This window comes from Heterocephalus glaber, unplaced genomic scaffold, assembly GCF_053883595.1.
Source record: "Heterocephalus glaber isolate CG9 unplaced genomic scaffold, H.glaber_assembly_v1.0 deba00001610, whole genome shotgun sequence".
NCBI classification, from domain to species: domain Eukaryota; kingdom Metazoa; phylum Chordata; class Mammalia; order Rodentia; family Bathyergidae; genus Heterocephalus; species Heterocephalus glaber.
Genome location: NW_028258381.1, coordinates 37,488,966 through 37,515,881, shown reverse-complemented (window position 1 = coordinate 37,515,881; position 26,916 = coordinate 37,488,966). Strand labels below are relative to the sequence as shown.

General features: G+C 55.0%; 3 protein-coding genes across 5 annotated transcripts in view; 2 read left to right on the top strand and 1 right to left on the bottom strand.

Annotated features, from left to right (window-relative positions):
* The window catches only part of Brat1 (BRCA1 associated ATM activator 1), a 35,245-nt gene extending 28,473 nt beyond the window's left edge, over nt 1-6,772 (top strand). The window contains exon 16 of the mRNA XM_087196496.1: nt 6,641-6,772. Coding sequence (XP_087052622.1) covers nt 6,641-6,772 — 132 coding nt within the window. The remainder of the gene's footprint in view (nt 1-6,640) is intronic.
* A 78-nt stretch (nt 6,773-6,850) lies between these two features.
* Nucleotides 6,851-19,815, top strand: Amz1 (archaelysin family metallopeptidase 1). 3 transcript variants are annotated; one of them, XM_021254699.2, is made up of 7 exons: nt 6,851-7,154; nt 8,189-8,356; nt 11,844-11,972; nt 12,174-12,343; nt 12,686-12,862; nt 13,702-13,725; nt 14,085-19,815. In XM_021254699.2, the coding sequence occupies exons 1-7, from the start codon at nt 6,851-6,853 to the stop codon at nt 14,631-14,633; spliced, it is 1,521 nt and encodes a 506-aa protein (XP_021110358.1). In that variant the 3' UTR covers nt 14,634-19,815. The 3 variants fall into 3 exon arrangements, with proteins under 3 accessions (XP_021110358.1, XP_021110360.1, XP_087052627.1); XM_021254701.2 differs by lacking the exon at nt 13,702-13,725; XM_087196501.1 differs by lacking the exons at nt 12,174-12,343; nt 13,702-13,725 and having other exon boundaries at nt 14,085-14,376.
* Nucleotides 19,816-22,953: 3,138 nt separating this feature from the next.
* Nucleotides 22,954-26,916, bottom strand: part of Gna12 (G protein subunit alpha 12) — a 102,613-nt gene continuing 98,650 nt past the window's right edge. Inside the window, exon 4 of the mRNA XM_004840412.3 lies at nt 22,954-26,066. Within this exon, the coding sequence (XP_004840469.1) occupies nt 25,497-26,066 (570 nt within the window). The 3' untranslated portion in view covers nt 22,954-25,496. The remainder of the gene's footprint in view (nt 26,067-26,916) is intronic.

Below are 26,916 nucleotides of genomic sequence, written 5' to 3'. Positions count from 1 at the left end.
TTGGTCACTTGTCACTTCCTTTCCCTCCAGAGCTACTGTGGTGTTTTCCAGGGGCAGGTATCGGGGTCTTTATGGTCTTGGGCTGCCTGTATTTCTCTAGAGCTTCGTTCATCTGCTTTCTTACGTCTGCTGTTCCACTTCAGAGAGTCCAGGTGGGTAAGTTTGGGATTGTTCTACCTCATTGTCCCCAGGGTTTGCTTTTGGTGAGCTGAAAATCTGTGGGAGTTACACCTTGTTTAAGTGTCTTCTCATTTCTATGTTTTAAAAAGTTTGATTCCTTGTTTGATGCTTATAAATTGCTTATGGCGAGTAGCTTTATCGCCAGTATTCAGAACCCTTAGGAAATGGCTACTTCTCAGAAGCATCTTCTATGTAGCTGGCTTTTGGGTTTTGAATCTGTTGCAGGATTCTACCTCAGTTTATTGGGGATGAGAAGTTTCTGCCTACTTGGACCAGCTGCCAGTTCTTTGGCATTGGCCAATAGTTGTTTGTTTTTTTTTTAAGACCCTTAGGCAATCTGTCTTGGTATACCAGGAGGAACAATTGATTAGCACAATTATGTCACCTTGGCTAAAATAGTACAATCAACAATAACAATAGCATCAAATACAGCCCAGAAAATGACAAACTGTAGCCCTTAATATGACAATTTTACCCTTAGAGGAGAAGATTTAAAAGGGTTAGAGGGTAAAAAACAGAAATAGAAGAGGAAGAGATCAGAAGCAAGGCTGGAGGACAGACATTAGGAAACTGGTGAAGCAGACAGGTGAGAAAGAAAAGGAGAAAAAAAAAAGAACAGAACAGCAACAAAAACCTAGAAAGCATGTTCAATCAGGAAAAAAACAAAACAACTACAAAGGAGGAAAACAGAAAGAAAAAAGAAAAAAAAAACAAACCCAAAATGTTCAATTCAAGGTGTGTCTCTGCTGTCACTGGTAGGCAGTGTGGGCAGAGTCCAGAGCCAGATTGATTATTCCCAGCAAGCCAGCTGCAGGTTCACGTGGGGTAGTGGATAGTCCCAGCCAGCCTGCGTCTTTAGTTCCTCTGAAGTTCAGGTTGGCTTTGGGCTATGAGGCTGGAACTGGATACCTTGAGCCTACAACAGTTTATATGTCTCCTGCCCACTTGAAATTTGTTCCCCGATCTCCTGCTGACTTGAACTCAACACCCACTGAGGCACCGGGAGCCACTAGATGGAGTCGGCCTGCAGCTGTTCTGAGTTCCGAGCTCAGCTGCCCCTCTCCTAGATGGCTACCAGCCAAGGCCAATCACCCTCTCCTGGGTGAGGTCTGAACCCCAGCTGCTGCAGTCTGCTGTATCCACTGCTCTGTTCCACTGGTGCGTTTCTCCGTGGAGGCCTCTGGGATCGCCAGTAGTCACTGTGCCTCTGCAGGTTCGGGCTGCCATTCCCTTGCCAAGAGTCCGCGCTCTGAGAGGGAGCTCTGCTTGGTACCTCCCTCCTCTTTGTTAAAGTCTCTCTGTTCACTCTCCCTGTAGACTTCAGTTCTCACCTCAGATTCTTCCTGGGTCCTGGGGATCCACTTCCCTCCTCCATCTCCTCCTCGGACTGCTATATTCCAGTGTTAGGACACCAAATCTTGAAGAGGCTCTTTCTCTGCTGCTCACCACTCCACCATCTTCCCGGAAGTCTCCTGCATTTCTCAATATTCATGGAGAATATTGATAGATAAAACCAGCTTAAATGGAAGGTCCCCACTGCTTTAAGAGGGGCCCTAAACCAGAACATGGAGCACTTCATTGCCAGGACCTGCCCAGCTGCACCGATGCGTGGCTGAGGTCTCTGGCTGATTCGGACAATGTGAGTCTGACCTGGATGGCACCTCCTTGCGCCCACCGGGGCCCTTCCTGTGACCCTGGGGTTTGGGCTTCAAACAGCTGAGATGAACTGAGTCTGCTGTTTGGGTCCCGTTCACACTTGGCACAGACACTGCTAGGCCAGCGAACTTTTGGTAAAAAGAACGCATTTCTCAATTCCTGAGGCTTTGCCTGGGGTAGGGGTGTTTGCTGGCAGTGAAGGCCCTGACTGGGACCTGTGGGTGGTAATGGGGGTGGGAAGACCCTATGGGTAGAAGTTCCGCAAGGGGAACCTGAGGGAGAGCACTGAGTTGGGAGTCAGGATCTTCGTGAACTGTGCCGACGCTGGGCAGGTTGCTTCCCCTCTCTGAGCCTCAGTCTTTTTTCTTTGCACTTTGGATTGAACCCAGTACTGAGCTACACCCCTTACCCTTTTTATTTTATTTTGAGACAGAGTCTCGCTAGGCTCACTAAATTGTTCCAGTGTGGGCTGGAACTAGCAGTCCTCCTGCCTCAGCCTCCTGAGTAGCTGGGATTGGAGGCTTCTAAATTATGAGGTGGGCGATTACTGGTAATCTGTGTCTGGGCTGCCATAGAGGTCAGATCAAAAAGTGCCCTTGGGGACACTACAGGGCAGCGGATGTGGAAGAAGGGCATCATTCAGGGCTGTTCAGACCATCTGCAAATGTCCACTATGTCTCATTTCCCTTCCTCTGGGAAGCTGTGGCACAAATCACTTGGGCAGGGGGCAGCTGGGGCTGCACTTCCCCAGTCCAGAAAGCTGGCTCTGGGCTGGCTGCAGCACTGAGGAGTCATTCAGAGGTGACTGAGCAGCAAGGCCTTGCCTGCCTTCTGCTGGGGGTGTCTGTGGGCAGAAGGTCTGGGGTGAGTGAGGTGCTTGGAATCGAGTCCTGTGACCTATGTCTGGAGACCAAAATAAGCCTGTTCGAGGCAGGAGGAGGCAGGTGCTGGAGACATCTTGCCAGCCTCATGCCTGGGCACCTCCTCTCTCCCACTGGGCTTGGCTGGGCTCTGAGCAGGGAAGGCAGGAGGTGCCTGTCTGTGTTTGCTGGGAGGAAACTGAGGCACAGTGGGGTTAGTGGTCAGAGGGCCAAGTTCATGTCAGAGCCCCAGCTGGTGTTGAGGGTGTTTGGGGTTCAAGGGTTTTCTGACCTCACAGCCCACTGACCAGCCCTGGAGCTGGCTAGGGCGTTGCCCCAGGGAGGGGAAGGCCAGGCTTCCCAGCAGCTTCTCCATCTCACACAGCGTGAGGCCGGTGCTCCTAAAATGGCCAGAGCTCCCTCACCAGGTCCTGGCTCTTTCCCCTCAGGCATCCCAGCCACAGTGTCCTCCAGATACCCCCGTGTCCCTGGTATCCCCTGGCTGTCTACAGGGGCGGGTCTTTTGGGTCCTTCCTCCGCTGGGCCATTAGCTTCCTCCCGGCCTCCTGAGTCTGCTCAGGTGACTCCCACACCCTCTGGCCATGACCACCCTGCCTCTTTCCTTTCCACTGGAACCTAGCACTTTCTGATTTGCACATTTCTTTTTGTTCAGTAGATCCTGACTTCCAGTCACCAGCTTGCTAGGTTTCCAACTCGCAGATGTAGGCAGGGACTTCTCCCCTTCTTCCATTTCCCTCCTGTTGGTTGTTTCTCCCTCAAACCTGCACGCAGAAACTACAGGCCCAATGAATGAATGAACTGAGCAGACAAACCCATGGGCCCTCTCACGCTGGGACCCTGCCCAGCCTCCTTTGGAAATTCGGCTGTGGTCTCTGTGTGTGGGGAGGGACCTCCTTGGATCCGTTCCTCACTGCTCTTCCCCCATCCATGGCTGTCTGGAAAGCCCCACCCATAGGCTTTTCCACTGCGGGGAGGGTCACCCTCTTCCTCATCTGAGGGTCAGGTGGGGCACCCCCACATCAGAATCAGGTTGTACATCCTGTAGCAGAAGTGCCCCAGATGGGAGCTGGAGCAGGAACTTCCCTGGAGTCCGGTGGTGGCCCTCGGGCACAAGCTCCATCTGTGAAGACCCAAAGTATCCCCAGCAGTAGGCATCATGGTGCTGGGAAATTGGTGTGTTCTGCTCCCACCTGATTGTTTCTGGTACTGGGGATTGAACCTAGGGCCTTAGCACTGAGTTACATTCCCAGCCCCTTTTACATTTTGAGACAGGACCTTGCTAAATCATTAAATTGCCCAAGTTGGGCTCAAACTTCCGATCCTCCCACCTCAGCCTCCCAGAGTGCTGGGGTTACAAGTGTGTGCCCCTCCTGTGATTCTCATGTGTGGTGTGGCTTGGTCTCCTGCACCTCGATTTCGTCCTCTTGAAAGGTGTACCCCTGTGTTCTCGTGTGAATATGGTGAACCCTGCCTGGGGCATAGCAGGTTTGGTGAGCTTGGTGGTTCTTATTTGCTGCTGGACTGTACATGGGTGGGCGTGACCTTTCCTGGAAGTGGTTTGGTGTTACAAAGCAAGATGCACTAAACAGCTGCACTTGGTCTTTCCCCTTCTGGGGATCTGTTCAGAGGACATGGAAAAAAACCTTGTGTACAAAGACATGTGTCATGGCATTTCAGGGCAGTCATTGACAATGGATTATTTTGTTTTGAGACAGGGTCTCACAGTGTAGTTCAGGCTGGCCTTGGACTAACTCTGTAGGTCAGGCTGGTCTCAAACTCATGGCGATACGCCTGCCTCAGCCTTTCGAATGCTGGGATTACAAGCATGCACCACTACGCCTGGTGACAATGGTGTTTTTATAGATTGCTTAAGCCTTTGGGAAAATGCCCATAACATACTAAGCAAAAACATGAGAGTTGTTTAAAAATGTGCAAATATTGCAAATTTTTATTTGTAATAAAAAAATATATATATAGAAAGAGAAAGCATAAATTTTCTGGGTGGGAGGGATGGCGATGAAAATTCAAGGCCAACTCCTTCCCTCCTCCTACACCAGCACTGTGTTTTGGAAAAAAAAATATAGGTTTATATATGGACATGTTACAGTCACATGTACTTGAGTATATGAGGTGTGATTGAAAAATATGATGAATATTTAATTTTAAAAAATTACAGTAAAAGACACATTGCCATGGGTCCCCTTCAGAATCCAACCCATCACTTTGAGCACACTTATCCATCGCTCTTGCCACTTTCCAAAACAGTTCTAGAGTCCTCTTTTATGTCTTTAGTTGCACTGTTGTGGCTGCCTTGATGTCTTCAGTTGATTCAAAATGTTCCCCTTTTGTGGTCATTTTTTTTTTTTGGTACCTGGGATCGAACTCGGGACCTTGCGCCTGTGAGGCAGGAGCTGGAACCACTGAGCTACATCCCGGCCCTCTTTCGTCATTATTTTGACTTTGGGGAAGATCCAGAGTCCCACAGTGCCAGATCCAGTGCATAAGGTGGATGAAGACACAGTGTCATATTTTTACCAGCCTGCTTTCCATTGGATGGCACCCAGCAGCAGTGTTGACTATATATATATATATTTTTTGGTACCAGGGATCGAACTGAGGACCTTGCACTTTCAAGGCAGGCGCGATGCCACTGAGCTAAATCCCTGGCCCTATTGACAATATTTTTAATCACACCCTGTAAAGACTCACGAAAGAGGACTTCCAGAACTGCTCAGAAAGTGGCAAGAACAATGTGGTGTGTTTGCAGCGAGGGAGAGGACTTTGAGGGGATTCGTGGCCATGTGTCTTTTACCGGGACTGTTTACACACCATATATCTCCGCTGTACTCTGTAAGCTTATTTTGCAGATTCGTGTTTTAAATTAGGGTTGGCTGAAGAGCTCATGAAGCTCTCCATTCTCCCCACTGCTGGTTTCCCCGAGGGGCTGTGAGGGCCCAGAACTCGCGCCCTGTGAGGAGGTTGTGCAGGCTGGGCTGGGCTTCCTGGGATGAGCGCCCCGGCCCCTGTGTCAGCTCAGCCCTGGTTCGTCTCCCGCCCCTCTGTCTTTTCTTTGCCCCTCCACTCCTGTTTCCCCCCAGCACTGCCCCTTCCTTTATCTCTGCTCCTTGATGGCGCCCCAAGCTGCCCCCCAGCCATGTTATCATCTGCACAGGACATAAGGGCAGGCCTAAGCACTCAAGGGCAGAGCCAGGCACTGCCCGAGGCTTCTCAGGTGTGTTTCGGGTGAGCACAGTGCCACCCCAGTCCTTGGTCCGATTTGCAGCACGATGGTCACAGCGCCCATCTGCCTGGTCCCCTCGCCCCACCTGGCTGTCCCGCTGGTTCCAAGCCTCTCCCTGCTTCTCTCCGTCACACCCGGGCCAGCCTTGCCTACTTCATTTGTATCTCTGGCCCCTGGCACTCATGTGGCCTGGAGCTTCTGGGTCTGGGGGCTGTTGGGTGGCTTTCCTCCCCCACTTATCCCCCCTGGGGGCACATAGGGCTCCCGTGGGAAGCTGAGGTTGTAGGCCCTGTGAAGGGGTCCACTTTGTAATCATGAAGTGGAGAGCCATCTCTGGTGTCCTGTCTGGAGGGACTCCTCTGGCTTTTCAGGGGCCCGGGGCAACTGGTGGAGGTGTCTTGTCATGTCCCTTCCTCCCGAGGGCTCAGGGGAGAGTTGGTGGCCTTGCAGGGACCTGTGGAAACACCTGCCTGTCTGGGGCAGAACAGGCTCCCCTGCTCAATTCTGGATTAAGGACTCAGCCTGCTAGAGAAGGGGAAGTAGTTTCTCTGCCTGGGCTGCGGGCAGTGTCAGGTCCTGGGGCATAGATGCCAGGCCCTGGGAAAGCTACCCTGTTCTCCTGTGGAGACCACAGGCCTGCACATGCCCAGCAGTGACAGTGGCACCTCTGTCTACTCCACAGGTGCTAGGCCTGGAGGTGCCCATGCCTTCCCTCAACGTGCTCAGGAGGTGCAGCGCCAGACAGAGCCATGCCCCATGTGCCCACTGGTGGCCCCTGCAGCCCTGCCTGTCAGCCCAAGGGACAGTTCCATAGGAGACCGTGACTGTCCCCTGGGCAGCTCATGGTCAGCGACAGGGGCTCCTGGGAGTGGCTAGGCCCCACCTGCCTGCCATGCTGCCCTGTAGGCCGGCCCAGGAGTTCAGCTTCGGGCCTCGCATGCTGCGGGACGCCCTGGTCTCCAGCGACACAGGGCTGCAGCAGTGCTACACTGGTGCCTTCTCCCTGGCTGAGCGGCTGTTCCTGGCTGAGGCCTACAACCCACACAGGACCCTCTTCCACCCACTGCTCATCTACTCAGCCTTCGACTGGCTCCTGAGCCGCCCCGAGGCCCCTGAGGACTTCGCCAGCTTCCACGCTGCCCTGCCACACCGCACACAGAGTCTGCCACGGAAGCACATTTACCTGCAGCCCATAGGTACAGAGGGCCAGGACCAGCCTGGCACTGCCCCCTGTGGGGCTGCAGTGGGATGGGTGGCTCAGGATTTGGGGTGGGCAGGGAGGCCTGGTGCCCTTGGCTTGCCCCACCCGCCTCTGACACGGTCAGAGGCTACAGGAGGGTTTGACCTGCAGGTGCTTCGTGGCCCAGGTGTGCATGGTCCCAGCCACATCTGCTGAAACCAGCACCACCCCAGGGCCCATGCTGTACAAAATAACTTCCGTTTGGGTTGTTAGATCAGCTCATTTCACAGGTGGGGAAACTGAGGCTGGAGGAGGTCAACTGACCAGCATTGGAAGAGGCAGGATTTGAATGCTGCTATCCCGGGAGATGCTAGGCTGAGTGTGGCTGGTGTAGCCTAGGGCTTTTTATCTGGCAGAGGCTGGGGACACTGGGGGCCGAGGGCTGTGAGAACAGCTAGGCCAGGCGCTGGGGGTGGTGAGGGAGACTGGCCTCTGGGACCTCAGCACACAGGTGGCCCAGTGTGGTGGGGAGGGTCTGCAGGTAATACGGCGCCGGGCTTGGGAGCGGAGGCCAGGTGTGTTGGCCTTGCCCGAGGCAGGTTGTTTCCCCCTGGGATCCACAGCGGCCCCTCCCTGCCGTGGGGGACAGCGCTGTGGGCACTGAGAGTCTCATGCTCTGTCACCCTGCAGCTCGTGGGCTCTGCTCAGACCTCTCTGGGACCAGTCCCTTCTCACCACGTTCCCTGCAGACAGCTCTGGTCTTCTCACTCTGCTGGGTGACAAGCAGTGCCTCACTTAAGTGCGGGGTTTGGGATAGGGGCAGGTGACAGGTCAGGACGAGGACGTTGGTCTTCACCCTGGTCTGTGTCCTTGTCCTCCTAGTGTGCCGTCTGGCTTAGTCCCTCCCTTGCCCACATTGGTGCCAGCCCTTCTGCTCCAGCCAAGCTGGTCTTTTGCAGCCTGCATGGAGCACACGAGCTGCTGCCGCCCTCTGCTGGCTGCCCTTTAAGTCAGCGCTTCACTGAGCAGGGCTGGCCATTCTGCCTCCAGATCTGAGCGAGGCACCAGTGGGCTTCCCCCTGCTGGACTACCTGCGGAGCTGCGCCGAGGCCTTCTTCCTTGGCCTGAGAGTCAAGTGCCTGCCCTCCGTGGCTGCTGAATCCATCAGCTGCTCCTCACGTCCCCGCAGGGACTCAGATGGGCTGCAGCTGAATACAGGTGAGTAAGGCCAGGGCAGGTGCAGTGGAGGAGGGAAGGAAGAGGTGAGGGAAACAAGGTCGGTGCCCAGCTTGAAGTGTCTGTGGACTTCACAGCCCAGGGCCAGCTGGAACAGTGTGCAGTGGGCATGGCAGGTGAAGCAGCTGCTGGAGGGCGCTGGGCAGCTCTCCAGCCTCTTGTTTGCAAAGGTCTGTGTGTCTGTCCAGGGAATTGCTGACCCTGCCCCACCATCCTTGGGGTCACTGGCCGCTGGGATGGGGCCAGCTGAGAGGCAACCTCGCACAGGACTCTGGGTGTGAGCGCAGGGAGGTCCCTGAGAAGGGGCTGATGTGGGGCCTGGGATCAGTGGGTTGGAACTCGATTGGCCACAGTTCTGGGAAACTCAGCCATTCGGATGCTGCCCAGCCTGTGCCCGATCTCTGCCTGGGGCTCACTGCACGCGTAGGAGCCCGGCTGCCCTCTTCCCTGGCCATCTTCTCTGAGCTTTTGGGGTTCTGCTGGTTCTCCACCTATGAGGACTGACCGGGGCTGCATCTGTCATGCTCTTAACCGCATACGGAGTTCCTCCTCTCTGCCATGTGTCTCAGTTTTGCGGCTTCCCTCAGATCCTTTCTCAGCTCAGCAGCGTCACCATTCTGCCTGTACCCAGCGGCCCTGTCCTGGGCCCTGCTGTGGACAATGTTTGTTATTCCTGCTGTTTTGCCTCAGTTGTTTACTTGTGCTATTTTCCATTATTTATTGACGTCTTATTTGAAAACTCAGTGTACCTGTTAGGATGATTTCTGCCTGGGATGAGCTTTTTCTGCAGATGGGATTTTCTCTTTCTGGTGTTTTGAGGCAGGGTCTCCCTTTGTAGTTCAGGCTGGCCCTGAACTTACAGTGTTCCCCAAGCTGGCCTTGAATGCATGGTGATCCTCCCGCCTCAGCCTCCTGAGTGCTGGGATCACAGACGTGTGCCACCATGCCGGGCTCAGATGGAATTTTCTTTTCCCTCTGCCAGGCCCTGGCTGGGACAAAGACGCTACACTGTCCTGGGTGACTCTGTGTCCCCCAGGGGCATTGTCTGCATCCACCCCAGGGTGTGGCATTTTAGGGATAACATGAGGGTCTCCCTGCCTGCTCTCTGCTTGGGAATGGCCCAGCTCCGTTGCATTTAGTCCAGGGCTCTCCTGTTCAGTTCCCTGGCAGGTCTCTGCTTGATTTAAGGTGTGTGGGGTGTAACTGAGTGGTAACGTTCCTCCCTGTTAGCCTTAGTCACGGGCTTTCCTCACTGTCCTGCACTCAGCCCTCCTCGTTGATGTTGAGGGCAGGGGCAGCCCTGCTGTGGTTCCCCAGCCTGCCTTGCGTTCGGGTTGACAGGACTCCCAGGCTGGGGTGTGATGCCCTCCCCCAGTGTCTGGCTTCGCAGGCGGCCACTGAGCAGGCCTGCTTGCTGGGCACAGCCCACACCCTGCAGGGCCTGGAAGGGACCCAGGGACAGCATGGCCCAACCTGGCTCTAGCCCCGAACAGAGCCTGCTCTCCCAGCGCTCTCCTCCGTACCACGGGAAGGCTGGTCGCGCCTGTGCTTATGTCACCTAACTGCTGGCCCTGGGAGACACAGGGATGACCTTCTGTCCTGCCTGTCCAGAGACTATGATACCTCAGGGACCCCTGACACCATCGCTCCCACACTTTAGGGGCTGCCTGGACACTGGGGGCTCTGACAGAAGCAGCCATGGGCAGGGTGTGGGCTCAGGACAGTTGTGACTAGGCAGAGCCTGTGGTGGTGCTGAGCTGAGCCTGGCTCAGAGCTCTGTGTCTACTTCTGATAAAGTGCCAGGGACTGAGGGGCTCCCACAGTGTGAAGCTCTTGTCTCGTGGAGGCTGACAGCAAGGTGTCAGGGGCCTGTGCCCTCTGAAAGCTCCAGGACGGGACCTGTCCAAGTTCCTTGGCATCCGTGGATTGCAGATGCAAGGCTCAATCTCCTCCCATCTCTTCCCTGGCCTTTTCCCATGGCTCTTCCTTCTTTTTAGGACAGTAGTCATGCTGGGTTTCAGTCCCATACTAGTGAGCTCTTGGTGACATCTGCAAGAACCTATTTCTAAATAATGTCACATTCATAGGTAGGAAAGGGTTAGGGCTTCTTTTGGGGGGACACATTTGAGTCTTTCAATCATTATCATCATCATTGTCATGTTCACAGCAAAAATTCCTTGGCCCCTCTTCAAGATCTCGGCCACTCATCTCCCAAGGTCATGCCCTAGACCCGAGCTGTCCAGGGTGGTGGCCACTGGACGTGTAAAATGTGGCCAAGCTGAGATGTGCAACAAATGTAAAACATAGACCAGATTTGAAGACTTAGAAGGAAAAACAATGTAAAAACTCCCAACCTTAAAATTCTGATTACAGGTTAATAGTTTAGATATCAGAGTTACTTGTGTAGCTTGGGCAGTTTCCATTGGACAGCAGTACCCTTGGGTGTCACCAACAGTCTGGACCATAAACATGGCCTCTGGCCTCTCCTGCTCGGTCCCTGACCGTGAACTCCTCTAGTACTGCGGAACCCCATAGTCCCACCCGCTCTGCCTCTTATCTCTTTGTCTGTCCCAGGCCGGGCTTCGGGGCTCAGCACTGTCACCCTGTGTCCTTCCACCCTCCACCCTCACAGGAACGCAGGACCATGACCCGAGGGCCCTGCCTGCTTCCCCTTCTCTTCCTTCCTGTCCTTTATGCCAGGGAAACACCATCCATGGATGATTTTGTCCCTTCCTTCCGCCCAGCTCTGACTTGGGCTTCCCTGTACCCCTTACTGGGACTCACCGACCCTGTGTAGTCCACCTTCTGCCTTAGCCCCTGTGGTGAGGCCTCTGCAGCCACCACCCTGCTTCTTTTTGGGTACAGCTCCCTGGTAGATGCTTTGCCCCTCTGCGGTCATTGAGACCATCCCCTGGGTTTGCTGGGACCGCACACCCCTCTCTGACCCTGGTCCCTCCCTGCCCCCTCTTCCCTCGGTTATGAGGGCCCCTCAGATAGAGCAGAGGGATCCCCAGCTGCACATCTCTCTCCACACCTCCAGTCCCTTTTTCCATGTGATTTAACACATGCACAGTCACAGCGCCTGGGACTGGGACGTGAGCTTCTCTGGAGCCACTGGTCAGCAGCCGTGGCAGCTGTCCCTTCCTGTGGCTGTGGTGGCACTTCCCTGACGCTGTCTCATTGGCCTGGCTGCCTTTCCAGCAACTGCACTGGGTTGTGAATGCCAATGGTTGTCTCCGTCCTGCCGGTCCAGCTTGGCAGTGACCCTGGAGGAAATAGTTGAGATGTCACTGTCAAGGGGACCCACATTCCCCTGACTCTCAGTGTGTAGCTGCTTTGAGGTCTCACACACCCAAGAAGGTGAGCTTGTGCCCATCCTAGGGAAGGGTCCCAGGCAGAGGGAGGGGAAGGCGACAGGTTTGCCTTCCCAGAGCTGCCTCCTGCCTCGCAGCTCCCGCCCTCCCTGCAGACGGCATCCTGTCCTTCTTGAAAAACAACAAGCCGGATGATGCGCTCTGCGTGCTGGGCCTCACACTGTCCGACCTGTATCCCTGCGAGGCCTGGAGCTTCACCTTCAGCACCTTCCTTCCTGGGCACAGTGAGTGGGGAGGGGCCTCACGGGGAGGCCAGGACCTAGGGAGGGGACACACACGGAAGCAGCCTCGAGGCCCACAGTCCTGGGTGAGGGCTGCTCCCCAGGCTTGGCTCATCCTCGGCTGTGGTTGGAGAGGATGGGGTGGGGGGACTGTGGGCTCCCAAGGCTGAGGCTGCCCCTGAGCCCCTCTTCCCCTCTTTCCAGAGGTGGGCATCTGCAGCTTTGCCCGGTTTGTGGGGGAGTTGCCACAGGCAGGGTCCAGTGCCCCCTATCCGGCCCCACTGGAGGCGGCAGTGGACGGCTCTGAGCGCCTGACGCAGGACAGCGGCCAGAGGCTGTGCTTCAGCGCCCTGGGGGTGGTACAGTGCTGCAAGGTGGGCATGGGCCTGGGAGGGCATGGGTGGGTAAGCAGATCCCGCAAAGCTCCCTGCCTGGTCAGTCCTCACCACGAAGCGGATGGTCCTCACTTTACAGAGCGAGGAAACAGGCTCAGAGATGCCAGGTATTTTTCCCAAAGCCACACGGCTGTGAGGCCACAGGTTGTGCTCTGACTCCATGTCTATCTGGCTCCCAGGCCCTTTGTGCCACCCGGGAGGGGTGCTTGGACCACTGCCCACAGTCTTGCCTTAGCCTGGGCTTGGGCTTCTTGAGAGCTGCCCAGATTGTCTGCAGGGTCACGGGTGGAGGCCCAGGCAAGGTGGTGTGCCCTCCCCCAGGTCACCTGTCACGAGCTCTGCCACCTGCTGGGCCTGGGGAACTGCCGCTGGCTGCGCTGCCTCATGCAGGGGGCACTCAGCCTGGAGGAAGTCCTGCGCTGGCCCCTGGACCTCTGCCCCATCTGCCTGCGAAAGCTGCAGCATGTCCTGGGCTTCCAGCTCCTGGACAGGTACAAGGTGAGCGTGGTGCGTGCTGCTGCCTGCGGAGTTACTCAGGTCAGTGGAGAGGAGCAGGCCCTCACTGGTCTCTCTGGCGGTAGGTTGGATCCTTAGCAGGGGTCTGGCATGTGGGGTACGCCCAGGACTGTGGCTGTGTTGGGTAGGGATGAGGGGCTGTTTCCTATCTCAGCCAGTTGGAGCCTGGCACTTACTGGGCACCTGTGCTGCTTCCTGCCCTGCCTTTATCTTCTCCGGAGTCACTTTCCTTGGGGTATGGGTCACTGCTGCCCAGAGGAAGCACAGTCACCGGGGAGGGAGACCCCCCCCGCCAAGTCCAGAGGGACAGGCACTTGGTGAGGGGGTGCTGCTCTCTGCAGGCAGCCTGGCCACATGGCCCATTCCTTACCGCTGCAGGAAGATTTGTTTGCACACTCAGAAACTGCTGAGTTCAGAGTGCAAAGCGAATGGTGTTTACCTTTCTTTAACTCCACCTTTGGCTTCAGTGAAGGCGGAGACTTGCCTCTTGGGAAACCAAACGTTTCCAGGCCCCTCAGGTGTGGACAACAGCTCTGGGAAGCTCCCCCCCCCACCAGAGCAGAGGCTTGGGGGCTGGGGAGCCTGTGTCTCAGTGACTCAGTGGTCTCCTCAGAGGGGCAGCTGGTGTGACCCTTGCCACGTGGTGACACTCTGCACAGGCCACCGTCTTCATGAAGCTGTGTAATGGGTGAGGGGCAGCTCTGGCCTGCAGGGGATTGAGACTTGTCATTTTATGTCCATCGTTTGTGGTCCCGTTCAGTTATCCAATGTGAGCATTTTTACCTTTCCTGCCGCCTGCCTGCCTGGACCCTGATGAATAGCCCTGGTCATTCAGGACCCTCGGGGTAGGCATGGTACCTCGTTTGCACCCACACTCTCTGGGGTCCTTGGTGGCCACAGCTCCCTGGGGACAGGCTGGGGAGATGGGTAGGAGCAATGTGAGGCCTGGGGCGGCCCAATGACTGGAGCCAACAGGGGCCTGGCTAGAAAAGGCTCTGCTCTGTAGCATCTTCCAGTGTCCAGGGTCACTGCTGGGCGGTCTCGGGACTGCCCACCTGTGGGTGGGAACTTATGTGGGAGTGACTGTCCAGCTTAGGCACAACGGGAGCCCCGCCCCCGAGGTGCTGGCCGCAGGGTAGCTGAGGACAGCTGGGGCCCCGACGAGTGCCCAAGCAGAGGACTCAGGTATGTCTCTCCCTCTCAGAGACTCCACACCTGGACCCAGGCAGTAGTGGGGACATGGCCCAGCCTGGAGGCCGGGGAGCCGTCGGTGTCCGAGACCACCCTGCCCGTCAGCGCCGACTCAGGCATGTGCTGTGAGAGTGACTCAGAGCCTGGCACCAGCCTGTCCGAGCCTGGCACGCCCGATGCCTGGAGTCGCACCTTCCCCGAGGGGCCGGAGGATGAGCTGAGTTCCCTGGCAGCCGCAGAGGTGCTGCCAAGGCTTGGGGGCCCTGTGGAGGCCATGGAGGAGCACGGACGGTGGCTGGCCACATGCATTGAGGCCCTGGAGCGGGAGGTGGCTGAGGAGGAGCTGGCGCAGGTAGACAGGGCGGTGGATGCCCTGGAGCCATGGGAGATGTTCACGGGGCGGCTCCCGGCCATCAGGCAGGACCGACCCTGCAGCAGGGATAGTGCAGGGCTGCGGAAGGTCCTAGGGGACAAGCTCTCCTCCCTGAGACGGCGCCTGGGCATGCGCAGGCTCTCCAAGGTGGATTCCTCCCCCTGTCACTGGGATGGGCAGGAGAAGTAGCGAGGCAAGGTGCCCTGCAGGGCTGAACACACTCCCTTCTAGAGGCCAAGCAGGGTGCCTCCTGTAGGTTCTTTGGGTCCCTGCGTCCACCCTGGCCATGGGTACCTGTGGCTGGGGGCCCTTCCCCCTGCTGGCTGGGGGACCTGCTGGTCTCTCCAGCCAGGGCCCCAGTGGCCGTCTAGGGGCTTGGCAGCTGTGCACCCACTTCCTGGGGGAAGCGATGGTTTGTTTCTGTGTTGCCCCTCTGTGGAACTTCAAGGCACTGCTGCATGGGTGGACTCAGTATTTGCTGGGGCTGCAGTTTCTCTGATAGCTGCTGTTGGAAAGGAGAGCATCTAGTTCTTAGGGTTGAGCACAGGAAGGGAGAGGCCTTCATTGTCCCTGGAGGCCACTGCATGCTATCACTGGCAGTGGTGGAAACAGACTACAGTGACATTTTGGGGCAAGTTTTCTGAGGCAGCTGCACCATTGATACCAGTTAGGCCAATACCAGGCAGGGATGGGTGTCCAGTTTATCTGTCTTTACAGATATTTTATTTTGTGGTCTGGTTCTATCAATTCCTGAGACAGGGGTGTTAAAATCCATCACAGTTATGGAGCTGTCTGCCTCCCTTCACTTTTGTGTCACATATTTTGAAGCTCTTTTGTGTGCACACACTCGATTGTGTTCCTGAAGTGACCAGTCATCACTGGTGTCCCGGCCGCAGTGTCAGAGTCACAGGGAGAGATGCTTCTGTGGCAGAATCCTAGGCATTCCCACCTGAAAAGAGCCGAGAGCAGCAGCCTGTGCATTTGCTGGCTGGGGGGCTCAGACAGCTTTGCAGCTTCTAAGAGAAACAGCCCACAGTACAAATATAAGATTAGCAGGGCCACGCAGAGGAGGGAAACTGATGCCTTCCTATGAACCAGTCTCAGGGCCTGATGGTGCCATCCTGGTCCCCAGGTTCAGCCTGGGCAGAGGAAGAGGAGGCAGACTCACAGCTGAGCAGCAGGGGGTGTCAGGCCCGTCAGGCCTCTGCTGTTTTGGCTCCAAAGAGACTGCCACACAGTCAGGAGGCCACTGGACAGGGTGAAGGGGAGCATGTGACAGGTTAGGAGCCCCAGGGGACACCAGGAGCAGGCGACATGGCAGCAGGAGTGGAAGGCCTGGCCCAGGTGCCTGTGGCTGCCAACAAACGACAGCCATTGCCCAGAAATCCAGTTCGGGCCGAGCGGGGGTGGGGGGTGGGGGGGTGGCCGCAAGCACAGCTGGGACCGCGGGCCTCAGCTCCGGGCTCAGGGCTCCTTACCCCACACACAGCATGGCCCTCCTGACTCAGCCTGGAGTTCCGGGTTGCCACTCCTCCCCCCATCTGGCCAGTCACTGAGCCCTCTGAGGGGCCCGGTGTGGCTTTCAGCCCAGTGCCCCAGCCTGCCCGTTTTCAGTGTCCTTCTGTCCTTGGTGAAAGGAGAATTGCTGAAATCAGATAAAGCAGAGCTGGTGAGAGCTCGTGGGGCCGGGTAGGTGGCTCTAGTCCTCAGTGCTGTCCACCTGCACCTGAGCGAGGCCTTTGGCGCCCACCTGTCACATGTCCCCACAGAGCAGGAGATGGAGGCACGGCGGTGGAGGCACTCAGAGCAAAACTCGTACCCACAGCCTTTTCAAAGACGTGTGAACTCTGAAAGTTCAGCTTTAGGGTCGATCCATGTTCCTCTCTCCTCACCGGTCAGCCCCAGGTAAAGGGCAAATGGGGATGACTGCCATGGGAGGAGGGTCGTAGAGGTGACAGTGAGTGGGCTGCCTCAGTAAAGCCGCGGCTCCCGATTTGCACAGGCCCCGCTGTGTGCGTACTGAGAGGTTTACAGAAGATGGCCTCTGAGAGCACGGGGCCATGGGAGCCTTCAATGTCTCCCTTTTTCTTTTTCTTTCTTTTCTTTTTTTGTGGTACTGGGGACTAAATCCAGGGCCTTCACACTGAGCTGCATCCCCATCCCTTTAAAAAATGTTTGAGTCAAGGTCTCACTAAGTTGCTCAGGTGGGCTTGAGCCTGCGATCCTCCTGCTTTAGCCTCTGAGTATAAAAATTTCTTTAAAAACTGGGCAAAATTAGGTTGGAGCTGTAGCTCAGTGGCAGAATGCTTGCCTAACATGCATGAGCCCGCTGGGTTCCATCCCAGGATTGCTAAGGGGGAAAAAAATAAAAGTGACCACATAGTAGGCTTAATTGCTTCCTCATTTCCAAGTCAGCTGAGACCCCATGGGCTTGGTGGTCCTTCTGAGCTCCTTTCTCAGGCTGTGATGGGTGAGTATGGGTCCTGCACCTGGCAGCCCCACACCTGGAGCCCAGCCTTGCTGTGGGAGGAGCGGGGGAGAGTGCTCTGCTCCTAGGGCAGAGACGCATGGGGCAGGAGGCTGAGCCAGCTCTGCATGCATCTCCAGGGCAAGGTGGGGTGCTGCTGTGTGAGTCCTGTCTGGAGACATCAAGGCATCAAGGCAGAGCTCTGACACACACACACACACACACAGAGGCTTAGCCAAGCTGCTAATGGTGAAGCTGCGGGTCCAGATTTAGATCCCACCAAGTTCCCAGGGGCTGCTGGCATGTGCTGGGGACAGAAAGTCTGTGCACAGTGCCAAGATGAGGTGCCCTCCAGACCCAACAGGCGGGCAGGACTGTGCCTCTGAGACTGGCTGCTGGCCCCATGGCTGCTCGGGAAGGACAGAAGAGCGAGGCCTCCTGAGTGCTGGGAGTACTTTACACCCATCACTGTCAGTTCTCAAAACAACAGCACCAGGCAGATGTCATCAGCCCATTTCGTGCCTGCAGAAGCTGGTGCAGACAGGAGCGCTCACCTCTAGAGCCCCACAGGCTCCATTTGCCCCCTCTGAGTCCACCCTGGCTCCCAAGATCACAGGGAAGTGTGGCGGCTGCTACACCTCCAGACCCATGGAGAAATGAGGAGTGTGCAGTGGGCACCTAGCACCAGGTGAGGATGACAACCAAATCTGAGCCCAGAGGTGCTGGGGCTTCGTGGACTTGTTGGTACGAAGATGAGTCCCCGACAGGAATGGTTCCTTCCCATGGAGATGGAGCAGCAGGGCCCCCAGAGGCAGCACCCACACCCGGTGATCAGAGGCCGCCTTCCACAGGGCTCCCCATGCCGTGACAGGTGGGCAGGACGCCGCTGCTTCCTGGGGACTCCTGGGGCTGTGGACCCCTCTTGAGCCCGTTAGCTTGGTCCCTGTGGGGGCAACTGCACACAGGGACCTAGTCTCAAGGAAACAGCAGATCTATTTGGGACAATAGGCTGTCAAAGGTCCACAAGCACGAGTAACTGAGGAAACGCCCCGCTTCCCTGTAAAGACCTGGCTTTGAAAGCGGGTAGAATAGATGCAAAGAGCTGCAAGTGGTGATGGCCCTTTCCTTTTCCAGTATTCACAACATCCTCCCGCGGGTGAGAACCCAAAGTAACTGAGGGTAAGAGGCAAACAAAAATGAGCGTAAGCCAACAACTTCTGAGAAATGTCCACTGCAGGCACTATGAAGGGATTGCTCCTCAGGGGCTTTCAGCAGCCAGGCCAATCCAACCTCAGACCTGCTCTAAACTGGCCTTGGCCTCCACTAACCAGACCCGAGACCAGCCAGCTCCCCGAAGTGAGACCATCCCAATGTCATCCCCCAGCATGCTGGTGACACCACTGTCACACAGAACCAGGCCTGTGTCGCCTGGGCTTGTCAAGCCCTCATGGCCCTTACCCAGGCTTCTCTCTGGCACAGGGCTTGAGTATGTAGAAAACAGCGTTCAGAGAGGGTCACAGTCATGGCAGGCAGGCTGTGGCCAATGCCAGCTGTATTCCAAGTCGCGCTTCCAGGGGATAGCAGGAGAAGGTGCAGGGAGGGGCAGCGGTGAAAGGGTGACTTCGTGAGATGATACCAGGCCTCAGCCACTTCCAGTCCCCCCAGTGACACATGGGGGTCCCTTGATAACTCACCAGGCCTTCAGGGGATCCCCTAAAGGCCCACAGGGCAGCAGCGTCCCAGCCGCCACCCTACCTCCTCTGATGTGACAGTGAAGGCCGCCCGGGCTGGTGCGGGTGGCAGTCTGAAGGCCAATCACTTTCTCCTTCTGCTGTTGTGCCCACCTCCCCCAGAAGCATTGCTCTACATGGGGGTCTTGAGACCACAGCCCAAAGCTTGTCATGTACCCTAAGCAGGAGCCATGTCTACAAAAGGCAAAGGGGGACTGCCAGGGGAGGGCCCCACTGTAGGACCCCAGATTCCCTCGAGGCAGCAGCATCGGCTCTAGGACAGGGCTCTTAGCTGTGCGAACAGCTCTGCCTGGCCACATGAGGTATGAGCATGCCTAACTCGGCGGCAGTGTTAACTGCCCCGTCCACGTACTGAGATTGCTGGTATCTTTTTTTTTTTTTTTTGCGAGGCAGGCACTGTGCCACTGAGCTAAATCCCCAGCCCGATTGCTGCTATCTTTGATGTACAGAATACATTTCTGTGTTACTCAGATTTTCCATGCCTACAGGTTACCTTTTCCCTCTCAATTCATAAATACTATGAAACTGAAATAAGGCCTTGAGCCAGTTGCGGTGGTGCATACCTGTCATCTCAGCACTTAGGAGGCTGAGGCAGGAGGACTGCCATGAGTTTAAGGTCAGCCTGAACAACATAGGTAAACCCTGTCTCCAAAAACCAAACAGAAAAAGACCTTGGAAGAGGAGGACACCAGTCTCAGAGTCTAAGTGAAAACAGGACAACTCATCATCTGAACTTGACCTGTGTGGGTGTTGAGGTTCCTGTTCAGCTGTTCACAAAATTGCCATCACTGCCGAGGCGAATGAAGGGAATGAGGCCAGGGCCATGCGCCCGGCCACCACTTATCCCTCTCCTGCCTGGTGGCCCGGGTACTAGACCCACATCCTACATCCACGTGGACCACAAGGAGGCCCCTGCTTCTGGAGAGGCACCACGTGGAAGGTGAGATTCTGCCCTGGAGGCCTGTGGATGCAACGGTGAACGTGTTCAAGGATCCACTGTTACCCACACTTCTGCTCAGAGGTGGCGGGTGGTGACCATGTTCAGGAAGGTTCCAGTGGGAGACAACATGCCAGGAAGACAGATGTAATTTAAGGCAAATTTTAATAATTTGTAAAAATCATATATACAAAACATGTTGAACCAACCACCATGGCTGCAAGACATACTCTGTACACTTTGTCACATACATCTTAGCCTAGACCCAGTACATGTAAGCGGAAAGCAGTTCCAGTGCAGTGGTCCTGCTTAGGTAGTTTTGATGGCCACTCCCCGGTGCCCCTGTGGCAGAGCATCGTGCCTCTTGGTGTTTAAGACCTCTGCCAGGCCAGGGGAGCTTCAGGGACAAAGCCATCTGCACCTCCTCCCTTCTACAGGCCCTCAGCTGCATTCAGTATATGGGCTGGGCTCCCTGGGTGACAGGTTAGGCACACGGTGATGCAGGACCGGGTGGTGCTGAGTGGGGCCAGCACATTAACAGTGGGGACAGACAGGACCATGGTGATGGGTTTTTGTTGGTTGTAGTGGCATTAATGGATGCTGAGACTGTTTTAAGTCAATCTGCGTAAGAGGTCAAAGGTAATTCTGTGAGGTTCCTGGGACTGGCAGAGTTGATGCAGCGCTACCTTCATGTTTCCAGACCCTGTGGGCAACTCACACTTGCACTGCAGCCCAGCTCACAAAAGCTGGTGAGAAGTTCTGTTCACTGATCTGAAGGTGAACCTGGAAAAACAGCATCGTCCTGATGGCTGAGGAGAGCAGGGAAGCCTGAGACTTGACATTACTGGTCTCAGGCGCAAGTCTGGTTCGGTTCTTGATGTCTGTTTCCAAGTCTGCCTTTGCTGTGCACCAACCTCACTGAGGCAGAGACCTCCAGAGTTACTCTGAAGCTGTGGATTGGGGTGGAGGGGACCCCAGTTGGGCAGGATACATGGCACGCACCTCAGAGCTCTCAGACCGTGGTGAGCTTGCAGACCAGCTGAGGATGGTGGCTGCAGGGTGGAGCTGAGGTTAGGTCCTCATCTCTGGGAAGTGAGGAACAGGCCAGATGACTGTCCTGCAGATGTGAGGCCTGCGGGTTCCATCACACAGGAAGCTGAAGGGCAAGGTTAGATGCCAGGGCAACCTTCATCTCAGTGCACTGGGGAAGGCCCTGTGGTCGCCCGTGCCCTCCGTTCTGGGCAGGAAACCTGTCTATTCTCAGTGCTCCCATTTCCTACCCCTTGTGATGTACGGACAGACACCAACTCCTGAGGACACCCATCCTGCCGGGCTATTTTGGTGGCCTCTGCTCCTCTTCTTCAGCTTTGGGAGTGGTTCTGTTGCACAGGAATTTCACGTGTGGGAACTGCTTAGCTTGCTAAGGGACCGTTCAGCAAGGTGTGGGCAATATCGGAGATACGAAGTATAGCCGTCCTGGGGGCTCACAGAGTGGGATGGCCGCAGCCTGCAGGTGGGCAGAGCTGTCTGCTTGTTCTGGGTGTGAGGCATTCAGGGTAGTGAGCAGGAGGGGATGAGGGGCTTCAGGCCACTGGTGACCTGCTTGTAGTTGGAAGTCAGTGGTCACCGACAGAGACATCAGTGCTGCAGTTTGGAGGTCAGACCCCCTCCTCTAACATCCTGAGAACAACCAGGCTTCAGGTTCTAGAGAGCTCTGAATGGGACAGACCACAGGTCTCCAACGCTCTGATGTCCCTCCTCAGGACAGCATGTGAACAGTCTGGAAATCTGGGCTGCTCAGGCAGAAGTGGTGCTGCCCCAGCTGGGGTTACCTCCCAGATTCAAGACCTTCACCCTCCCTGGATATGGGCACTAGCTGGCGTGTCACCTGCCCTGAAACACGGTTCATGCAGCAGTATCAGCTCCTGGCCCATCTGAGCTGCACCCAACAGCTTTTTACCTATGGATCAGACCCCTTCTCCCCAGGGCCCAGTGCAAGGCCTCATGTCGGGGCTGGAGCCAGAGACCATGTCAGCCCCGTCGGCTGGGTGGACTCTCTTCCAGCACTTTCTTTATGCAAGTGTGTGGGCTGCTGGCTGGAGCCCCAACCTTGGCTCTCAGACTGGGCCAGGCCCGGGACCCCCCAGGGCCAGGGTGACAGGAACACGGGCCCCGCCCCCAAAGCTCCCTGGAGAAGCTGGCCCCAGGCATCTGTACAGATGCCCACTCAGGCACAGGAACACCTTGTTGGCAGGCAGGGGCTTCTCTCCTCCCGAGCTTGCTATTGTTCACAGCCAGGGGCTCGCTCTCTGGTGAGTGACCTCGGTCACCATGCTAAATTCAGGACTCCACCCACTTGGGGGACACTTTGAGGACAGTCTACTCTTGAGGCCCTCTACCCTGCACTCATCTTCCGGGACACACAGATGAGGGTTAGGTCTGAGAGATCCTGAGAGGGGCAGAAGCTGCTCAGGGGAGCCAAATGTGTCCCCTGATCTGAGAATCACCATTCTGTCCGACTTTCACAAATGGAGGCACTGAGACCCAAAGCGCTGGGCCCTTGGCCTTGTGGGCATGGTTCCTGGGGTTTTCTGCTTTTCCCACTGGATAGCACAAGCCCTGCTGGCCGCACAGACAAGGGACCGAGTGACACGCAGTCTCCGTCCTAGAAGCCTGCTTGCTGGGAAAGTGAGGAGCTGGGTAGCAGCTGTGCTGATGACTGGAGGGCCTCTGGGCTCTGTTCTCTGGCTGGAGCCGTCACCTACCCCCAGGAGTTGTGAGCACAGGGCCTGCCCCATTTCCTGGGCCCTGCTGGTCTCCAGTCAGTTGCTGGATCCTCCCTCAGCGCTCTCACACACGAGTGTGCATTCACGTCTGTGCTACATGCTGCTTTCAGGCACTTCGGAGGTGATGGTCTTCGTTCCAGATAGGATTTCTGAGGCTGCCTCACACACCGGCTTTTCTGGTGTGTGGAAACGGAAGCTGCGATGGACATGAGTGGACCTTCTTCAAAGGAAACTAGGGCTGGAGTTTCTACTGAGAAACAAAGAATCGGTGTTCACTGTGAACACTGAGCGATATTTTATATTAAACAAAGAAATCTAAGGCTTCATTTTAATCAGCATCAGAGACCAAAGGGGCTCAAATCTTCAAGCCAGACCTTCCTGTCCACTGCTAACGCAGGTGCAGAGTCAAAGCTGTGAGCGGCTGGGTCTGAATGGCCACCCCAGGGTGCCTTCATCCTGTAAGGCCAGGTGAGGAAATGGGTCCCAGGACCCCCAAGTCTGTCACTCACAGCTGAACAGCTTATTTCAATATATATATATATATATATATATATATTTATATTTTCACTTTTCTTTTTTGGTACCAGGAATCGAACCCAGAGCTTCGCGCTTGCCAGGCAGGCGCTACACCACTGAGCTAAATCCCCGGCCCTCAATATATTTTTTTGATCATGGAGTTAAAATAACTGTACTCATTTTTTATCAAAGAAGTAGGAAAATTACAAGAATAAGAATTCTACAGAACTCTATAAATTGGGCTATGACTCAAAATCTTCGATTTCTTTACAAATAGAAGAGTTAAAAATAGATATCAGTAAAGATCTACACTGTGTTCTTTAATAGAAACAGTATAACTATGAGGAAGAGTCTTATTTTGAGAAAGTTTATTGTTACATTTCTGCAGTAATAGATGAGGTATGACTACCTCCCGCTTCTCCAACATCTGCAATAAAAAAGACAACAGTCAAGGGTAACAGTGAAATTAAAATAAAAAAATACAAACAAGCCTAAGGTTTTGGAGACAAAAATGACTAAGATCTATGTGTAGAAAAGTTGTAAATGATCTCAGTTTAGCCTTCGAACAGGGCTCTTCTCCAATTTGGACACCTCACAGAGTTCCGAGTAGGGTGTCCTTCCAGATGGATGCTCTAATCCCCTGTGTTAGGAAGAGGCTGTGCAGGCTCAGCTAGCTCAGCTAGCTAGCTCTCTGTTGAGTTAAACAGAAGTTACCATACCTCATCACCCCTGTGCTTCTGGGCTTGAAAGTGACTGTGTGTACGTCAGGCTGGGAGAGGGAAAGCTCTCCTGCAGAGGCTGGCTTGGGGCACCAGCCACAGTGGCCTCCAACAGAGCCAGGGAGCGTGCCCCAGCATGAGGGAGGAACAGCACGAAGCCTAAGAGATGTGTGAGATACAGAGAACTGTAGACAGGCCACCCTTCACTGTGCCCAAATACGCCTGCCCTAATAGGCCCTACCAAGGCCACTCATTCCCTTAGACATAGCATTAGCCCTGGTGTCACCCCTCAGCCTTGAAGATCTGTACACGAAGGAGTACAAAAACAGCAACTTCTCTTCAGCCAAAGAAAAGAGGCAAAACCCCAGCAAACACTGACACAAACGCTTGAACACTGAAAGGTTTCCTGCTGTCCCCTAATGAAAGCACTGTGATCACAGGATGACTCAGAAGCAAGCTTCTCTCCCTCTTTGGTCTAGTGTCAGCCACAGACTCCTATTTATCTGCTTGCTGAAAAGAGCCAAGAGCAAGAAGCATATGGGACACAAGGTCAGGAGCAGCGTGGCCTTGGGACTGGGCCCTCAACGGGCTAGTGAGCTGCAGCATCTGTTGCCAACTTCTCTCTTTGAGAAAAGCCTTCCTTCTACTCCCAGACAAGACTCTTGGGAGAGTAACGGAGGGCCGGTTTGGAGTGCAGTGTGTTCATAAGCACAGGGACACACCGGGCAGGTAAGTGGACAGGCTGCCACGGCACCGGCTCACATCTGCCCGCCAGCCTCCCACCCTGCAGCAACACAAGCGAGAGTCCTGCCAGGAATGAGACCGAGGGCTGTGCTGAGCACAAGCTCCCCTGGGTTTCCAGGGCTTTCTGAGAAGTCAGCTGTGACAGACTCTGGAGCAGCCAGGGCACTCACAAAAGCTCTGTGAGTGCTCCTGTCAGCTTCTGGAAGCCCAGGAACAGGAGATGACGCTCTCCACTATTTCCCAAAGAAGGGGTGCTACATGCTGCCAACTGTCCTGTCAGGAGACGACTTGTCAGACTAAGAAGCCATCTGCAAGGCCACTTGGTTTATGTATCTTTGCCATCAGGTGTGGGGGAGGGTAAGGAGGTGAAAAGCACCACTGTGTGACCCAGACAGCAAGAGCCGTGGCGGGTGGCCACCCGCACTCTGCGCTGTGTCGCTGGGCAAGCCGACGAGACCAGGCCTGTTGCCAGGGCATTAAGGCAGGGCCACAGCCCCCAACCTCGTCTTTCACAGTGGGAGCAGAGTGCCCTGGCACAGCCCCTCAGGGCACCTCACACACCTAGGACATTGGCATAGTTGTGAAGGCAGTGTGTTCACTTTGGGAGGTGGTGCTCAGACCCTGAGCCAGGACTGCAGGGCCATCTTGAGCTCTGAGCTTAGCAGCATTGCCATGCATCTCTACAAAATACTGCAAGGCAAAGCTTTCGGGTTAGTCTGTCTCTGCGGAGATTGCAAGTTAGAGGAAAGCCATCTGCGAGGCCAGCTGGGTCTGCATTTCTGTCATTAGAGAGTGAGTGTGTGTGCACACACACGACCTTTGATTATATTGTGTCAGGAAAGGCATAGGGTTTCTGTAAAAGAAGGAAGCTGTGTTATCAGGGATTACAGATTAACACCAAAGTGATCACTTGGGATTTCAGTAGTTTCACTAGTCCCCCAGATTCAGTAGCTAACATCACAGTCCCCATGTCCTTTTCCTGACGCTTGCTGGCTAGGCTGCTGTCCAGCATTGTGGGGCCAGGTGTCCAGTGATGTGGATCTGAGAATGCCACAGAGACACACCCCCTGTGAGACCCGGCCGGCAGCCACGGGGCTGCTCAGGGATGCCATGAGACGAGAGGCTTTCTCCTTCACTGCAGCATGATGTCCTTCAGGTTCTCCTGCAGGATTGTGTCCTTCACGGCGTGGAACACGAAGCGGATGTTCTCGGTGTCGATGGCAGTGGTGAAGTGGTGGAACAGGGGCTTACTGCGGTTTCGTCTCTTTCTGTCGAAACACTGGACCAGGTAGCGCTGGACGTCCTCCAGCCGGTGTGGGTCGCCCTTGAAGTCTGGGAAGTGCTTCTTGATGCTGACTGTCTTCACCTTCTCCACCAGGAGGTCCATCTTATTGAGGAACAGGATGATGGAGACGTTGAAGAACAGCTTGTTGTTGACGATGGTCTCAAAGATGTTCATTGACTCTACCAGCCGGTTGGTGCACCTGTCCTCCATGAGGACCTGGTCAAACTCACTTGAGGACACCATGAACAGGATCGATGTGATCCCGTCAAAGCACTGGAACCACTTCTGGCGCTGAGACCGCTGGCCACCTACGTCCACCATCTTAAAAGGGATTTTTTTAATGATGAAGTCATGTTCCACAATTCCCTTGGTGGCCTTCCTGGCTAGCAGGATATCTTGCTTACTAGGGAAGTAATTCTGTAAAATATGGGATGCAGGGCATTCAGGAGGGGAAGAGAGAACAGGAGAGAGAAAGAACAAAAAGCAAAAAGACAGAATGGAGGGAAAAGTTACACCAACTTGCAATATATTTAAGCAAACACTAAAAGCAAATTTCATTTATAGAACTATAAATTTACAGTGAAGCAAAGTGAAGAAAGGATTAAGTGCATTTCAGTCTAAGGAAGAATGACCGGAATCCTCACTTCCGGGCTCTGGTGTAAAATTTCACCCATTTTCTTTTCCAGAAGAAATTCACTGTCTTTTTCGGTTTGTTTCTGCACCACAGCTACATTTTACTTTTCTCATTTCTAAAGCATATGCATTATTTTTTTTTTGGTACCAGGGATCGAACCCGGGTCCTTGTGCTTGCGGGGCAGGTGGCAGAACCACTGAGCTAAATCCCTGGCCCGAGCATATGCATTCTAAAACCTTATTATAGGCTGTTCTGCGATGCAATTTATATTTAATGTTCAGTATAACTAACATGCTATTCTTAGAAAAAATTTTTTTCTTTGGTGCTGGGGACAGAACCCAGGGCCCTGTGCATGCTGAGCACACCCTCTGCCATCAAGCTCCTCCCAGAAAGCCCCTCGGAAAACTCTTTAGTCTTTAGCAGCACAAACACAATGGCGGCAACTCTCCAGCCACTCTAGTCATGCATTGTTGTGTCCTTTAGGTCCCGGTGCACAAAGCCACTCACAAAGTAGTCTCCCCCAAATTCCTAACCCTAAACTCAAACTGGAAGGCTGGCTGCCAGTTCACAGGGCATAAAGGGGACAGAGGAGCAATGTCAACCACACTGTAGGGCAGGTCAGCAAGATCTAGA